Source organism: Antedon bifida, chromosome 11, assembly GCF_963402885.1.
Source record: "Antedon bifida chromosome 11, ecAntBifi1.1, whole genome shotgun sequence".
In the NCBI taxonomy this organism is placed as follows: domain Eukaryota; kingdom Metazoa; phylum Echinodermata; class Crinoidea; order Comatulida; family Antedonidae; genus Antedon; species Antedon bifida.
Window position 1 is genome coordinate 8,126,961 of NC_136236.1, and position 13,730 is coordinate 8,140,690.

At 32.1% G+C, this 13,730-nt stretch overlaps 2 protein-coding genes and 1 long non-coding RNA gene across 3 annotated transcripts in view; all 3 read right to left on the reverse strand.

Annotated features, from left to right (window-relative positions):
• LOC144856252 (uncharacterized) overlaps positions 1-13,730 on the reverse strand; it is a 331,955-nt gene that overhangs the window by 29 nt on the left and 318,196 nt on the right. The window contains exons 24-25 of the mRNA XM_078714200.1: positions 970-1,026; positions 24-493 (exon numbers count right to left, since the gene is read on the reverse strand). Coding sequence (XP_078570326.1) covers positions 24-493; positions 970-1,026 — 527 coding nt within the window. The remainder of the gene's footprint in view (positions 1-23; positions 494-969; positions 1,027-13,730) is intronic.
• LOC144856101 (uncharacterized) lies at positions 3,773-4,277 on the reverse strand. Its single transcript, XR_013614904.1, has 2 exons — positions 4,149-4,277; positions 3,773-3,919 (listed from the first exon to the last, which is right to left on the reverse strand). It is a non-coding gene; the product is annotated as an uncharacterized LOC144856101 (long non-coding RNA).
• LOC144856106 (putative serine/threonine-protein kinase pats1) lies at positions 4,298-12,003 on the reverse strand. The gene is made up of 11 exons (XM_078714076.1): positions 11,985-12,003; positions 11,655-11,820; positions 11,415-11,515; positions 11,000-11,062; positions 10,272-10,378; positions 9,477-9,566; positions 9,131-9,328; positions 6,777-7,022; positions 5,074-5,268; positions 4,558-4,710; positions 4,298-4,444 (listed from the first exon to the last, which is right to left on the reverse strand). The coding sequence occupies exons 1-11, from the start codon at positions 12,001-12,003 to the stop codon at positions 4,298-4,300; spliced, it is 1,485 nt and encodes a 494-aa protein (XP_078570202.1).

Sequence of the window (13,730 nt, forward strand, 5' to 3'; positions counted from 1 at the left end):
TCTGGCACATGCACTGGTGCTACCTCTGGCACATACACTGGTGCTACCTCTGGCACATGCACTGGTGCAACCTCTGACACGTGCAATGGTACTACCTCTCGCATATGCACTGGTGTTACTTCTGGTACATGCACTGGTACTACCTCTGGCACATGCACTGGTGCTACCTCTGGCACATGCACTGGTACTTCCTCTGGCACATGAACTGGTGTTACCTCTGGTACATGCACTGGTACTACCTCTGGCACATTTACTGGTGCTACCTCTGGCACATTCACTGGTGTTACCTCTAGCACATTTACTGGTACTACCTCTGGCACATGCACTGGTGCTACCTCTGGCACATGCACTGGTACTACCTCTGGCACATGCACTGGTACTACCTCTGACACTGGCAAAAACTCTGGAACATGTTCTTCATTTGCCCTAGGCACCGAGTCTAGCTCTGATTCTGGCACTAGCTGATTCTCCTGGTTAGCTTCTGACTCTGATTCTTAAAAAAGAAATTTGATTTATTGTTTATTAATTCGCAAAATTTGTGAACATTAGGATATATGTTTGAAATTGTAAAGTTGTGAAACGTTTTCAGGTTTCAAAACTTACTATTCATTGCCCTCTGACATCCATCCATTAACTTTGGGGTTGATTTTTTTTTATTAAATAATTGTAATAGTAGCATTATGATTTTTATATAATTCTATTATTTGAGATACAATGAAAAATGATTGAGTATAACTATTTACTTCTACTTGTATATTCCGTATTTTATCTTAATAATCTATGTTGCTACCATTTATTATTCGAGTGAGATGGTCATGTTTTATGTTTCTGTGCATTTATTAGTGAATTTATCAAACTTTGTTTGCATGATGTAGATAAAACAGATCATTAAGTACATATTAAATAAAGATCACTGTTTCATCATGACAATAATTACATCATTATTATCTATATCTACTGGTAATTTACCTTCACTTGGATGACTTTGGCGACTCAGTGGTGCGCCTTTGTTTTTGTCATAATTGCCTAAAAGTGCGATGTTACATTCAACATTGTAATTATCAAAACGTGTTCTAAATTTGCAATTAATTATTATTTTAATAAATGTCAATTATCAGTTTTCGCAACAACAAAGGAACAACAGAGAAATAATCTCTTGATGTGCAAATATGGAAAACAAGTTTTAAAAAGCAGGAGACCGATAATGCTATTGCTAATATATTACAATTGATAGTTGGTAACGTAATAGATACTGATCAGAAATGTTATATTAAAGGAAGCTTCGCTGGTGAAAACAGGACTTGTTGAAATTGTACTAGAATACACAGATAAATTGTCATTTGGTTCATGTCAGGAGCCAATACAATGGGTTGAGACTATCGATTACAACGAATAATGGATCATTAGAAAGGATTTTAGAAGAATATTGGTATTATATAAGGAAATTGCTATACAGCAACAAAAGGTTAAAATTGCTCAGTTTGATGACAATACAATACTTTTGTCTAGACAGAGAAAAGGTATTTAAACTTTAAACTTAAATAAAGTAGACTTGTTTTGTAAGGTTGCCTGTTATCACAAATATACACTTTCAATCAAAATGAAAAACCAAAGAATGTAGTTCTTCAAAACATTATTTGTTGTAAACCATTTGGAATACAGTGGGTTGATGACATTCTTTGGTACTTTTGTTTGTATATAATAATAAATGCCAAAAATAATTGAGGTGAAAAGATCAACAAATGTCTTAAAAGCTTGGGAAAATAGAAATGTAAGTTTTTTGGTAAGTCATGAAAATAAAAACTTTCTAAGCTTAGGCTAGTTTACACTACTGCTAGTATTATTAGATGTGCCCTCACATATTATAGATACAATGTATAGTATTATTTGTAATAGAAACGAGAACAAATAATAAGTATTATAATAATAAGTAAGTACTGTTTGTTTCAAGAAATTAAAAATGGGGAAATAAAATTAACATGAATTATTGTAATAAAATGATATTACCACCCCGTATCATGTCATGTTTAGAAACTTGAATGGGATTTACATTTTCGACGATCCAGGATACTTAAAGATGTATTGTCCCTTTGACTAATTCCAAAAAAATAAAGATTTCGAAAAAAAGTGGGTCATTTTGAATTATCAAAATAGTCATTAACTTTCACCAAAAATTATTCGAAAAAAAAAAATCATTTAACTGAAAATACAGACGTTTTTTTGTTCAAAAAATAACTTTGACTTCCAGTCAAAGTTTTCGATCAAAACATATCTCATAATACAACGCGATTGTTTGGCTACTCTGTATGCATGCATAATCATAAAACTTTCTCGTGATCTGTGTGAAAACACATTCTCAACCGTGACAATTTGTAAACAATCCTAATTAGCATCATACATAATGCATATTCGTGGTTTGAAATCTTTGTTTACTTTCGCTCAAGACGATTTCCAGACGAAATGTAATCAAATTAATTTACCTGTTAATGACGTAAACTTGTTGTTTTTGGCTCGAATTTTCGACTTAAAGTGAATAACTTTAATATTACTTTGATATGGCCAATTTAAGTTTAGAATATTTTGACCTTCATTATTTGTGTTTCAAGGGACAATACATCTTTAAAAAGTAACCTATTTAATGGAAAGGTAGTAGCAGACAAGTAAAATAGAGGTGCTGTCTATTGTCTCTATACATAATAGGCCTACTGGACGATATAGTCTTCAACAGGAGCAGCTACACTATATTTAATTTCAAGAGCGGGATTGGATGGCAGAGGACTTTTTTCATTTCTCGATTTATGTTAATCAGTGATTTTTCCCAAAAATAGGAAAATTAGAAGCAATGTGTCTTTTATTTGCTTAAAAATATAAGAGGTTGATATGATGTAAAGTATGTCTTCACAACATATTCCCAACAGTCCACGCAACATTTGTTTTGTAGAAATCGTATAGATTTTACATATTGTATATGACTGAGAAAATTTACAAATATTATTTTATCCTGTGTGTATAGCTATTGTATAATAATTAATTGTAATATCTGTATTGTATATTGGATTTGAATATTATTTTATAGTACTATTATTTCAATTATCTAACTGCTTACAAATGTTTAGTGACAGATTAGGTCTCACGGACACAATGTCTGAGTGACGAAGTTGTAATCACTAGCAAAAGAGTTATAGACTCTTTTGCTAAAAGAACAAACATCTTAGTATTTGAAATGAACTACAGGGGAACGATACCTGTATTATTGTTAAACTCTCAATGAAATAATATAGCAGCTCTTTAAAAGATTAAAATGTAAACCGATAACGTCTATGACATGTGATGCATAACTGAAACACTGCTAGGCGCCTGTCATAAGACTCCTAAGGTCCAAACGAGTTATGTTCATTTTGTAGTGTGTTGTTGATGTATTTATCAATGGTAATGACGAATAAAGATGATAAAAAATATTGAGATTTAATTAAGATGAGGTAATTCAATTGACGAAGGAACATAAACAGAAAACAAATTTACCTTTAGAAAAATATCGCTTGATATGAGCTGTATTCATAGTCGTATCTTCTCCACATGGAACTACATCATTCTTCAAACACTTTTCAAGGTCAACTAAGTGATGTTCCTTTGGATTACAAGCATCGCATACCACACGTAGCTTGTAACCACTACCTTCGTATATGTTGCATACGGTTTGTAGTTGGTTCCTCAAGTAACGTAGTACCTAAACACATGGAAGTGGTGTAAAATATTATAATTAAATTTACATTTACATTATATTTTGTTTATATGTGTTAATATCATGCATGATAATGATTACCTCCATGCAAACACTCGGTTGCAGTTGTCGTTTCTTTGGTTTGGCGCCACCAACTTCTGTGTTAAAACTCTGTTCTGTCCTACGATATATTTGAAGCTATTAAGTAATAAAAAAAGGTAAATTTTTGTTGACGTAGCCTTTTTTTCTTTATTAAAGACACCATTTTGATAATTTGGTATGTTAAGTTGGTAGGTATAGGTGCGTAGTGCAAGATACATTATGCAATGATATATCATAATTAATACATATAATATAGATTCTAATTGACATAGTATATATTTATATGCTACAAAAATGGTGAGCTATTCAACTAGTATTGTTCTACCTTAATTGCGTGTGGTTTTTCATTTTCACGCTTAATGTCTACGGCACCTAAACTGATTTTGTGATCTTTAAAATCAAAATCACTACGATTCCGGAACACTTGTGAATCATCACTATCTGTTCCCGTCATTAATTCAAGAAATGCAACAACTAAGGTGTGGTACACAGCATCAGGAAGAAAGTCTGTCGGAGATAAATTGATACCATCTGCGTGTCATCTTTTGTCACTTCTAGACTAGTATTTGTATAAACTTTCATCCGACATGGCACCAAGAATTCACGGTTACCTTCTTCTTCCTGTTATTATAAACATTGATTTTGAACAATATTTAAAAAAGGATACAATATTTCAGTTTATTTTTTTAAACGATTATCAATTAACCAATATAATGAGTAAGCTTCATACATACCGTTTTTTTCTCAAAGATTAACCGGAACACCCTCATCACTTCTATAAAGATGTCAAAATTACCTTCGTCTTGATGTTGCCATAAATAACGCAATAACTTTTCCTCAAGAATACCTTCAACTTCAAGTCTTTCCCATCGATTATTCATTTCCTTCTGTACTCAAATAAAAATAACACTTTTAAAGAGCATTTTCACTTAAAATCGCAGTAATACTGATCACATCTACATTAATTTTTAACGAAAGACCTACTTTCACGCCATATGTTTCAGATACAAATGATAGAACAGATTCGCACGCTAAATGTTCATTTGTAAAATTTACCATAATAAATTAATTGACAGAATTGCCCTCTTTTCCAATGGATCAAAACAGCCTATTGTTCGGCACAGATTGCAACCACTACCCCTCTATCTTTAAGTAGACTGGATCCCCCGCTTAAAATATCTATTTGAGGATATTTCTGTTCATAATTAATCTAATCGCATTTCTAGTAATAATATAATTGTCTAACATACATCTTTAATATCTGGTGGAAATACTGTGATCACAGTTGTCAGCATCTGAATCATCGTGTGAAGATTAGTTATTACTGTGTTCCTTAATTTCTCGTCTTTATTGGAATACATAATCTTTCCAATGTCATTCATATACGTTATGGCAACGATGATCGCTTCTTCGGAAATTCCACACTCAGTGCCAATTCTAGAAGCCTATAATACAGAATTGAAATTAGTAAATATGAATAATATAACATTTTTATAACAATAACCTAAACAATGATAGTAATGTAAATATTTTACAGGAAAATAAGAAAGCTCAAGTTAAACCGTTAGTAATAAATATTTTACTTTTATGTCACAACGATTACATCCAATAAATGATATTAATGTTTATATCTACCAAGCTATCGTAATTGTTTTCTACTCTTACTTTATTCAAATCCACTTAAGCAGATATGCTTAACTTACAGTACGGTATACCCTTACTTCTCTCCAATTACTCTCAATTATACTTCGCAATTTCTTTCTGGTTGTTTTACTTTATCGTTTTGATTTAGCTATTGTTTGCCTATTTTATTTGTATCTTCATTATAATTAGGAGCTTCTAGATTTGCACGTTCACTATGACTGATACCATATGACGTCATTTTTATGATTATGCGCATCTAAGTGCGTACTGTAAACGGGAATTAAAGATTCACCGAGCTCAATGAAACCATCTTTTTATGTAAATTGATGTGTAATTACAATACTGTTTTCTGATTGTTTGACATAAATATATTGTCCCTTGTCATACCGGTACCTGGATGAAAATATGTTTTTTTTATTACAATTCTAAAAATATATTATTATTATAGCATTATATCTTTTAAAAGTTATTTTTACGTATTTAATTCTATTATATTGCTTCCTATGAGTCACTGTTCATTGTCTTATTACAGGAGAGTATTTCAAAATCTCTTGAACTTCACGTAGCAGAGGTTTTGGCTGTGGTGTTTTTAGAGCTGCTGATAAAAATATGCAAACTTCAGAACATATTATTACAATATACATTTTACTTAACGTCTTTGAATGCAGCATACAGACGTTCTTCTGGTACTCTTTTTCTACTAAAAGCTTGTGCGCCTGTATTTGTTTAATACACACATGAATGACTATGCTCATCAGTGGTAGAATCCCCTTTTCCTATGCAGGCACCTTTGAGTACTTCTTCGTGTCAGTTCGTGCAATTGCGGTACATTAATGTGCGCAACCAAGCGTAATGGCGCTAATGTATTATACATTTAGTTTAAAACGGCAAGCATAACAAGATTTATGCAATGTCGTGGATTGTCGGAGACACATTTGCTTTTTTCGGTGACTTTTAATCCCGAAAAAAGCAATAATGAGAATCGCAATGTTATTGCCTAAGAACATTAATAAAAAAAAATGAATGAATGAATGAATGGTTTAAATAAAACAACTGTTTCATGCAGTCAAATCAGCAGCGAATGTATCAAACCTGTTGTTTTCATCACGTTAAGTGAAATTTTATAGTTTCTTTCAGTTTCCATTTTATTTGTGGATTCATATAATTTTGAATTACCGTACATACATTTAAATTACACTGATACGATACGTAGCTGGAGCCTCGATGTATACACCGCAATTCAGAAGTGTAAACATTGTGTTATATATTGCACTTTTATCATACATTTAGAGCACAAACACTACTTTACCTCATTAAAAGGAATGCACACTTTTGTTTTTCCAATGTCTTGCAATCTTTCCTGAAAGTTAAGCCAGTTTATTGGAACTTCCTTCATTCCCATTGCCTGCATGTATTTACCAATATTTCTCTTAAGTTTCTTTATATCTGCATGTGATTTCACAGTGTTGTCGACCATGTACATTTCACGATCTACATGTGCAGCATATTTCATTCCTTCCATTTTATCAAACATTTCGTTAAACATACCCTCAACCTTCAATTTAAAAAGGTATTAGCATCGTTACAGTTATAAGTTTATATAAATTGGAATGTAGACATCTTCCATATTTCTTTTTTATTTTGAACATTTATTTAAACATTGATTTATTTATGTGAATCAATGTGTAATGCTGTTTCAGTGGAATTATACCATTCTTAAGTCATTTGCATTTACCATAATCGACGTGAATACATGCATGTGCCAGTATTTTGAATTAAATTCTAACATCTTGCTCTGATTAACTTGCAAGAATTACTTGCATTACAAATAAGACATATTGTGGGAAAGGGAACGGGCTTTGGTTGACACAAATAAATTGGAAACCTTTTTAATAAGTGTGCAAAAGAGAGATTGTTTGGATGCCGTATTAAAAAAAAATGTCGTTTCCTTAAACAGAGTCAAAATATTTGTGAGAAAAAAGAAAAATATTAGTAATAAAGAACCTTAACACAATCCTTCCTTCAAGCTATCTTTTGCAAAATAATTAAAAAAATTAATAATATAGATCCAGCTCTACCCCAGCATTAAATAGCATAGTGTAAATGAGATAAAATTAAAGATGTACAAATAATACAATTTAAGTTAGCAAGGTAGACTTGACACTATAAAATACCCAAACAACCGTTGATACAATTGATGCAATTGCATTATTATGGATTGAAAAAGATAAATGGTTAAATTCAGCCAAAACCTATTGACTTCCAGTCAATTTGACTTTGTTTTAAATTACAGCTTTTTTGGCAACTAATTTTTCTTCCTATCCAATTTTCGGGTCAAAGTTAATAACTATTATGTGGCATTAACATTTAAAAAAAAAAACCTTTTTTTAGGGGGACGATATATCTTTAATTTCTGTAGGTTTGTGGATTGTATTTCTTGAACTAAGCAGTATACATTTTGATTTCTTTGGATTAAATGTAAGTTCGTTAGATGTAAAACTTCTTGAAAGTATCAAACCAAGTTGTCATTCATTATTTGAAATGCATCATTTTTGTTACTCGTATGACTACAGAAGATACGGGTATCAACAGCAAATTTATTTATTATTATATAGTTTACATAGGTCATGTATGTACAATAAAAACCAACAAAGATGCCCTAAAATGAACCCTTGATAAATAAATTTTATCGGAAGAATGATTTCCAACAATTGTAGTATCTTAGGTAGATAACTTGAAAACCATTATGCCTACAGTGCAAATAAATACCGCGAAACTCTAATAATTATTTCAGTTTTTAACAATGTATGATGGTTGATGTAATCAAATGCCTTGTTAAGGTCTAAAACAAATTCCAATGGAGAAATATTTATTTTTATCCATGGAAGAAATATGTTAGAGTGTTGATTAATTATGTCAGACCCGAATTGCGAATTAACAAAAATATCAAATTCATTTATGAAGGAACAACTTTTGAGATTGTTAAAAACACAGGTAAAATTAATATTGGTATTTAATTTTTGAGCTGTGACTGATCATCTGATTCAAATATCGGATTTACTTTGGCGATTTTCAAATCATTGGGTACACAGCCGGTGGATATAGATTATTGATAATAATGACTAAGGGTTTGTTAATGCAATTCGGATGGAAATGTATAATGTTGGCCCTAACGTTACACTTACTGTTGGACTTCCTTTATCTGCAGGGAGGACTAGGATATGTTTATCTTTCCTAATGCATCTAACGTCGTCCTTTTGTTGTGATAATGTTTATCATTATTATAAAGTAGTTATTTGATGTATGCCTTTCATAAGTTTCCATTTATTAAAAACAATACCGGTATATATTATTTCAAACTCAATGTTGTAGAGAATTCTTATGTACACGAATAAGTTACAATCAATTGTTCCTGTATTTGATTTATTTATGTTTATTGGTAGCAATATGGTTATTTTTGTATTTAGTGTACAATATTTGTGTTACTTGACTTTACTACACCTTCTGCAATCTGCTTTGTTTTATTTTTTAATATTATGACAGCATCTATTAATACAAGAATGAAATTGGATGATGATTAATTGATAAGCTAAATTAACATTATCGATGTTCAGTATCATACCTTGTTAGATTGTTCAGTTCAATAACACGAGAATGAATTACCTTTTTCCGATTTCTTGATTTTCTCCATGATGGCAATTTGTCCATATGAGTAGCAACCAAACTGATGGGAGGTGATTCTATGGAAACCCTGCCATCAATTGAAATGGGGTTTCCTGAAACATGCTGCGCCACAGTATGCTCATATACTGACCTTATCCAAAACAAATTCATGTCTAAATTGGTCATTCCTAGTGGACCCTAAAATAAAATGTAGGTACAATTAAAAAAATGTAATGTAATAATATACCATATTAGTATATATATTTTTTATAATAAAACGTTTTGTTTATTAAGAAAAACAATTAATAATAGTAATAATTGAAGTTTAAAATAATGTTGAACTTACAACTGCTGGATCTCGTGCATTAGCTGGTTCATCCAAGTTATCCAAAGCATTAAATGCAACACAGTACGATGCTGTATTTGTGAGGAAAAACTGAACAAAATACAGATATAAGGTGGTTATTATGATGGATAGTTATCCATATTCTATCGGGAGAGAGTCTTTTATTATAATTAGTGACATGTAGTAAGCCTACATTGATGCAATAATTGTAGCAGGAATACTGCACATTAAAACGAGTATTTCGATACTAATGTTAAATCAGTACTTATATTCCTTTTTAAAGAATATAAGGAGGAAAATAAGAACAGTTAAACACCGTTGCGTATATAAGAATGTGGACTGCAAGTTCTTCGTAGTATATAATACTATTATTAAACAATGTTTTAAAGACATATTACAAATTAATATGCACGTGCGTGTCAAGAACATGGTGCAAGCCACGATAATTATAATAAAACACTACTCATAATTGTAATCTTAATGTAATATTAGATAGATGTCTGGGAAACTCTATTGAGATAAAGCCATCTTCGCTTGTTTAACAAGTGGGGGAAAACAATATACTGTAAATCGACAAAAATATTATTAGAATATAATTGTTTTCAGATTATTCAAATGCAATATAGGCCCTACATACTAATACCACTACCACTACTACTACCAATGTCACTGCCACTTCCAGTACCACCACCACCACCACCACCATTACTATCACTATCACTACTACTACATTAATATATCTATGTGATTATCAGATCATATTCTGCTAATAAACATACATATTGATAGGCATACCCTGTGCGTTATGTAGTAGTCTAATTGACCAGCGTAGTCCCATATGCTAGTTATTTCATTTGGAATGTTCACAGAATCACCTCCAATTGGGTAGCTTTGGTTGTCCTCTATTAGAAAATAAAATAAAAGTATTTATAGATTGCCGAATATCGACCATTTTGACCAAGTACAATTTTAAACGATCCAGACGCCTACCTTTACATTTTTAACTTATACCTAAAATACCAAACAACAACAACATATGAGAGTCAGTATTGTCTGGCCATGTACTGTCAACATTGCATTTCATAATAGTACATTATAATGTAATCAGCGTCAAGCTAGTACTAGGGTCTAGCCTAGGCCTAGTATTATTAAAAACCAAATGTTACTGTTTTAATCAATGTGAATGAAATGTAGGCCTTGGCTAGAGGGCTACCTTTTATTTGATTCAAATGACAGGAATCTATTTTCATGTTATATAAAACAAATAATGAATGTTATATTCGTGTAATGGTACAAATAATGGCATTTGGTGAATGATGAAAAGTTAAATATTAACACGGCGTTGCCTCGTTGATATATAACCTTTCATCATTCACCTCATGCCATTAGGGCCTATTGTATCATTACACTAATACACATTCATTATTTGTATAATAGTTCCGTTTAAAAAATATGAAGGATAAATGATTTATTTCAATTGTTAAAAAGCTTTATATTATAATTTGTGTTGCGGTATTACATACCTAACTCCTTATCAACCCTTTGTTTTATTACATGTTCACGCATTTTCCTGGTTAGCTCGGCATCTGTACAAAAATAGCAATTGGTGAAAACAATATGTATACAAATAATTATGCTGGTTGGAGTTTATAAGAAACACGGAATTTCATTTAGTCTGTATCAATGTACAATCAATTATGTTAAACATTACATATCGTGCCTATTCCTGGTACATTGTTGGTAATTTCTCTAAGATAGGTCTACACAATTAAGTAAGCCACAACTCTAGAGTAAGAGTGTAAAAAAACTTTACTTGTCTGTACTACAATCACAGATATTAATCCCACATTTCGCTTGGCATCACATGACGGCAGAAACTCGAAAAAAAAACTTTTTTTTTTCGATTTTCTACTCTACAGGTAGTTACACACATCTTACCGTCGTGTTCATCTTTAATCCTCTTCCATTCGCTCTTACTATTTGATTGAAACACTGTCCGTGTAACGATACCGTCTGTTGATGGTTCGTCGGGATTGAATCTATTTTAACAACGTATGGTGAGGTAAAATGGTTAAATTAGTATTAGTATCTACATCAAATATATAAGTAAAAATACACTGATCATTTTTTCAATACTAAAATGTATAATGTTTACATAAATAATTTGAATTTAGTTACCTTTCTTTAAGCATGGCCTTTACACAGCTAGTCTTACCAGCACCTTCCTTCCCAAGAAGCATACATCTCGAATTCACAACTGCAATTTTACCATCTTTAAGTTCATTTTTATATATTTTGATAGCCTGTTTACCCCTGGCAAATATTTCAGGAGGAACCAACAATTCTAATATTAAAATATAAAAAATACGCATAACATACATATATTCAAATTCATGGTTTTATATAAACATTATGAATAACATTTTTTGAGAATTCAAATATTTGTTGCTAACATCGCGTCGACAACATTGTCGTTTTCATGTTAAAAACTTTAATATAATAGCTTACTGTCAAAATACTCTAACATCTTGATTTGTTTTATTTGTTCTATCTGCGTATTTTCTTCTAAAACAGATACTGCTGTTTTTCCTTCCTATAAACATGAAAGTGTTTTAAGTATTGCTAATAGTAGAAATATTTGTTTATAAACCGATTTAGAAATCAAAAGAACAATATGTCTATGGAATCAGACAGATATAAAACCCAAGTGGAACTAAGTGCAAACAACAAGCAAATCAAAATGAACATTTTTGTAGACACATCATAAGTCAATTCTAAATTAAGCATAGAGCTTCTAAGAAAATACCGTGCCGCAGTACAAAGTACATTATTTCATAGTAATTGTAAACCCCGTTCTGAAATTCAAATATTGATTTAAATGTATTCATCAAAAGGAAATCACAAACCTAAAATTGTGGTAAACTTAAATAAATTAAAAACAAAAAATATACATATGGAAACATTCTAGTTAGTATACTTCTAAACACCTTGTACTTACAGATGTCTATAATGAAGCACGGTTCATATTTACTCTAATTATCAAACAATAGACACGTTTCTCGCTCGCGAGGTCACCGTTAGTTTGACCTTTTAGTGGGTATACAAAGGTAAACAAACACGGAGAGGGAGAACTAAGAGATGATCATCTTAAAAAGCAATCGTCAAAACTAGCCTTTTGATGGAATGGCATGGTAAGGATGTTATTTATTTTCTAAACTTATGTTTTATATTCACTGTAGAATTATTTGGGAACTTGGTTCGGAATCATCGACTTTTAGACCGGGCGCCCAGAAGATTTATTCATGTGAAAAGCCACAAAAGGTATGATGGTCTGATTATGTAGATATATGGCCAAGATTCAATAATCAATATTGCTGCCGGGTCCTACCCTGTAAATTTACCATGGGGACACCAAATAAGAGGGGTAAAAAATGGATTTAATCATGTGAAAAGCCACACGGATAAAAGTTGTTGGACATTGTTCCCATATGTGTATACAATGTTAAAACAGCAATGACAGCAACTTTATCCTGTAAGTTGCCCGAGACAGTAGCCCCAAGTGACCACTAAAAAATGGTGTTATTCATGTCAAGAGCCACACGGCTAATTCCTTTTGCATTGTAACTGTTACACATTGGGGTGCACAAAAATATCATTGACAGCAACTTTATCCTGTAAGTTGCCCCAAACAGTAGCCCCAGACAGTAGCCCAGAAATGCCCGTTAGGCCATACAAAATTTAAACACACGAATAGCCACACGGCCAATTCCTTTTATATTAGAACTGTTACCTCTTGGAATAGACGAAAATACTCATGACAGCAACTTTATCCTGTAAGTTTCCCCAGACAGTAGCCCCAGACAGTAGCCCAGAAATGCCCGTTTGGGTCCGGGCCTACAAGATTTAATCACACGAAGAGCCACACGGCCAATTCCTTTTTTATCTGAACGGTTACGTCTTGGGATTTACGAAATACTCATGACAGCAACTTTATCCTGTAGGTTGCCCCAGACAGTAGCCCAGAAATGCCCGTTGGGTCCGGGCCTACAACATTTAATCACACGAAGACACGGCCAATTCCCTTTTTATTGGAACTTTTATGACTTGAAATATGCGACTGCATTCACGACAGGAACTTTAGCACGTTGTCCCAATCAGTAGCCTAGACATTTTCCGGCTATTGCATGGTTAATAGGATAATCTTTTAAACTATGATCGCAAACCCTACCAAAAAAAAACAAATTAGAATAAATT